At 66.8% G+C, this 4370-nt stretch overlaps 1 protein-coding gene across 1 annotated transcript in view; it reads right to left on the bottom strand.

Annotated features, from left to right (window-relative positions):
* PRR36 (proline rich 36) overlaps positions 1-3556 on the bottom strand; it is a 4638-nt gene extending 1082 nt beyond the window's left edge. Inside the window, 5 exon segments of the mRNA XM_010828280.1 lie at positions 35-2136; positions 2138-2346; positions 2428-2540; positions 2776-2875; positions 2988-3556. Coding sequence (XP_010826582.1) covers positions 35-2136; positions 2138-2346; positions 2428-2540; positions 2776-2875; positions 2988-3255 — 2792 coding nt within the window. The 5' untranslated portion in view covers positions 3256-3556.
* Between the last annotated feature and the right edge of the window lie 814 nt (positions 3557-4370).

The following is a 4370-nucleotide window of genomic DNA, read 5'->3' as shown; positions in this document are numbered from 1 at the left end:
GAGCGGGAACCCCCACCCCCGCCACGAGACTCCGCCCCTCCCTTCAGCTCCGCCCTCAAACCCAACTGTCCTACCCCCGAGCCGAGCCTCCGACCCTGCCCTCTCACATCCCAGACCTCGCGAGGACTGCTTACCTGGGGTGCTGCGGATGGCCAGAGGCGGCGCGGAACCTCGGCTCCAAGCTGCCGGGTGGCAGGCGGCGAGCTCGGCATCAGCAGGCGGAGAGGCTGCGGCACCGCCCTCGGGCCCACTGTCGTAGCCGCGTAGCTCCTCGGGCGTGCTGGTGGCGCTGCTGCTGTGGCCCGCCAGGTCCGGGCCACTCAGCGTACTGGATGGGCTGCGCGACGGCGGCGGCGGTGGGCCTGGGGCCAGCGCCAGGGTCAGCCGTGGGCCCGAGATGGGGGCATCGGGACCCGGGGTTGGAGGGCGGCGTGGGGCCTGCTGAGGAGGTGAGGCAGGGGGAGAGGGAGGGGTCTGCAAAGTCGGCAAGGCCAGGGAAGGTGGAGCACGTGGTGGGGGCGTGATCAGAGGAGAGGGAGGGTCTTGCAGAGGGGGTGAAGCAGAGGGAGAGGGACCAGCCTGCAGAGGGAGCGCGGACAGAGAAGGTGGAGCCTGGAGAGGAGGCAGGCTCTGAGGAGGAGTGGCCTGTAAGGGGGGCGTGCTCAAAGAAGGCGGATCCCGCGGAGGGGGTGTGGCCAGGGGAGAGGGAGAGTCTTGCAGAGGGGGTGAAGCTCGGGGAGAAGGGGCCTGAAGAGGGGGCAAGGCCAGAGAAGGTGGAGCCTGCAGAGGAGGCAGGCTTTGAGGAGGAGGAGTGGCCTGTAAAGGGGGCGTGCTCAGGGAAGGTAGAGCCCGCGGAGGGGGTGTGGCCAGGGGAGAGGAAGAGTCTTGGAGAGAGGGTGAAGCAGGGGGAGAAGGGGGAGCCTGAAGAGGAGGCGAGGCCAGAGAAGGTGGACCCCTCTGTGGGGGCAGAGCCCGAAGAGAGGGAGGACCATGCTGAGGAGATGAAGCAAGGGGAGGAGAGGATAGGGCCTGCAAAGGAGGTGAGACCAAAGAAGGTGAAGCCAGCAGAGGAGGCAGGCTCTGAGGGGGAGTGGCCTGTAAAGAAGGCGTGGTCAGAGAAGGTGGAGAGAGCGGATGAGGCACGGCCAGCTGAGGAGGGGTCGCCCGCAAAGGTGGTGAGGCTAGAGATGGGGCCTGTATAGGAGTGGCCTGTCGAGGGGAAGTAGCCAGAGGAGGTGGAGTCTGTAGTAGAGGCCTGACCAGGGGAGAGGGAGACTCTGAATGGGGAAAACCCTGCAAAGAGAGTGTGGTCTGAGACGGTGAGGCCTGTGGAGTGGGTGTGGGAGGTGTGTCCAGTGTACAAGGCGTGGCCTGAAAAGGTGGAGACAGAGGACTGGCCTGCGGAGGGGGCGTGGCCAGAGCGGAAGGAGCCTGAGGAGGGGGTGTGGCTAGGGGAGAGGGCAGGTTCCTCACAGATGCTGCTTGAGACAGAGGGGCTTGTAGGGGGGCAGCGGCTGGTGGTAGAGGACCTGCCGAATGTGGTGTGGCTAAGGGAGAGGGGAGAGCTGGAAAAGGAGGTAAAGTCAAAGACGCCTCGGTGGGGAGTACACTATGCAGAGCGGGTGAAACTGGAGGGACTGATGCCAGAAGAGGGGCCATGGCCAAGGGAGAGGCGGACCCCTCCGGAAAGGATGTACCCAGGTGTGTGGGTGGAGCCTGCAAAGGAGGTGTGGCCGGCGGAGAGGGGAGGGTCAGCAGAGAGGGTGGAGCCGAAGAAGAGGGAGGGGCTAGTGAATGGGGCGTGGTCAAAGGCCGGCTGAGGGCCTGAGAAGGGGGCGTGGTCGGTGGAGAAGGAGGGAGCTCGTCCCGAGAGGTAGTGGCTGGGACACACGGAGGTGGTGCGGTAGGACAAGGAAGAGAGGATGTGGGCAGAGGAGGAGAAAGGCCCCTCACTGGGGCTGTGCCCTTCCTGGGGGATGTGGCCTGAGGGGCGCGAAGGGCCTGCAGTCCTTTCGACTTGGGCTGAACAACAAGAGCCCGGGGTGTTCCAGCCGGGGAGGCTCCAGAGCGGACTGGGGAGGATAGAGGGGTGACGCTAGAGCCCAGGGGGCGCGAGGTTGGCCTCTGGAGGCTTCCCGCCGGCGCTGGGTCGCCTCCTGGCGGCAGGGCTCGGCTCCGCCGCGCTGCGCTCTGGGGCGCTGCTCACTGACTTCCTGGAAGCCTCAGTCGTTGGGGGCCGGAGCCGGGCACTTGGAGCTGCCCGGGGCACACCCACCTCAGCGCCCGCAGCCCGGGGCCGACGGGAATTGACCGGGGAGGGGATGGCTGGGGTAGACCCAGAAGAATCTGGGGACAAAACAGAAGGCCAAAGGTCACCAATACTTCACAGCTCAGGAACCCCGCCGGTTCCTCCCCCAGGTCACATACCTCTCCGGGCCCCGGTACTCAGGGTGCTCCTTCTGGGTGAATCTGTGGCTTTTCCTCTGGCCGCAGGTTCCTCAGCTGGGGGACGGAGCCCCTTCTGCCCAAGAGGGCCTGGTCTGAGGACAGGAGGGGCTGCGATCAGGGCAGAGCTCCAGTTCCTGTTTCCTCTCCCAAGTCTACATTTCCCCATCTGTAAAATGGGGCATATGCTCTCTCTGCCACCCAATAACAGCTTTCACCAATTTGTGCCCAGTGACCAGCAAGTGCTCCCACACACTTTAATTAAAGGCTTCCAGATGGAGACACTAACTCTTGCCTAAGGGACTAGGGGGGTGGGGGCGGGTGTGTTACCTGGTGGGCGCGCTGGCATGCCCGGGGCTAGAGATACAGCCTGAGCCTGGGGTCCTGGCAGGGGCCCGCTCCCCTCTCCCAGCCGCTGGGGGCCTGGAGGCTGTGGGGAGAAGGCCGAGTCAACGCAGGTGCCCCAGAAATCAAGGGGATGCTGGTGCCTCAGAGGAGGGGAGGCAAGATGGGGTCAGAATCAGGGAAAGAGGTTGAAGTACCTGGGCTCCGGGGGCCCGTCCCAGCGCTCCGCGTTGGCCCCAACTGGGGAGTAACCTCTGGGAGAGCGGTTCCCCGGATACCCCCGGTTCTCTCTGCCAGGGGCCCTCGCCCTGCGGCTGCTGCTGCTCCCAGAACTCGGAGAGCCGCGCTGGTTACTGGAGGAGGGGGTCGTGGAGACCCTGCGGGCTTGGGGATCTGAAGGCCTGGAGGGCGAGAAGCGGGCGGGCGACCGGCGGCCGCTGCCCTGGACTTGTCCCTCTTGTCCATCCAGCACCTGACGAAGAAACAGATTAATCAGCATCCCAGGTCCTGGACCGCTATGCTGCCTGCAAGGCTCTGGGTCCTGGCACCTCTCTGCTCCTTCTCCTGCGTCACCACCCATGGGCGCCCAAATCTCTGCTTGGATCCACTTCCTTCCACCCACCCACCACTCACCAGCGCAGCTGCTCACGGTGGTCCCCAAGTCTCGTCCTTATCGCCTTTCCTCCAGGCCACACCTGCCTCTGCTCCCTCTCAGGACTAGAGATCAACCCACCTACGCCTCGCCCCTTCAGGGCCTTGACCACCAGCGTTGGACCAGGGGGCCTGCCACTGGTTCCAAATGAAGGGATGAGCATACACCCGGGTCCCCTCGCCAGCCCCCAGAGCAGTCCCGGGCCTCCGGGAGAGATGCCGGCACCTGCCGGGAGGAGGAGCGGTCCCGGCAGCCCGCGCACGGGCTTGGGAGACAAAGAGCCGCGTTCTGAGCCCGTCCGCCTGCGCCAGCTGGGCCCTGGTCCGCGCCGCCCTTCCACCTGCTCGCGCCACTGCTCACCTTGGGCTTCGGTCTCCCTCCGCTCCACGCTGGGTCGCCTTGGGTGCGGCCGGGTGGAAGCGCCGCGGCGGTGGCTGCGGCGAGCAGAGGGCAGGCGAGGGGAGGGGGCGGCGGGCGGCGGCGCAGTGAGGCGGGCCCGGCCCTTGGCGGCGGGCGGGGGAGAAGGGGGCGCGTGCGCTGGATGCAGACCGGGAAGGCGCAGGCGGGAGCGCGCGGAATTGAGTGGGGAGGGGGGAGCGCGTGGGAGGCACAGGCGGCTTCTCTGCGGCTGCGCCTGAGGACCTCAGACACCCAACCGGAGGGGCTTCGGGGAGGGGGTAATCCCTTGGGGTCTGCGATCCAGTCTAACCCCCTCTTCCCCACCCGCTGCCACACACACACCTGCCCAGGCCCCCACCCAACCACCTGGAGACCCGAGGCCCGCCTGACCGCGGATAGGCGGGGCCCTGGCAACCAGGGAGGGGGGCGGGACCATCGCCCCTCGAGCCCAGTTCGCCAATCCGGCCTCTCGATGTCCCTGGCCCAGTCTTCGCCTTCGCGACCGCAGAGGCTGGCCCCCGACCCCAGG

The sequence above is a fragment of the Bison bison genome, unplaced genomic scaffold, assembly GCF_000754665.1.
Source record: "Bison bison bison isolate TAMUID 2011002044 unplaced genomic scaffold, Bison_UMD1.0 scf7180017864492, whole genome shotgun sequence".
Classification (NCBI taxonomy): Eukaryota; Metazoa; Chordata; class Mammalia; order Artiodactyla; family Bovidae; genus Bison; species Bison bison.
Note: the sequence above shows the minus strand (reverse complement) of the source record. Positions and strands in the feature narration are given on the sequence as shown.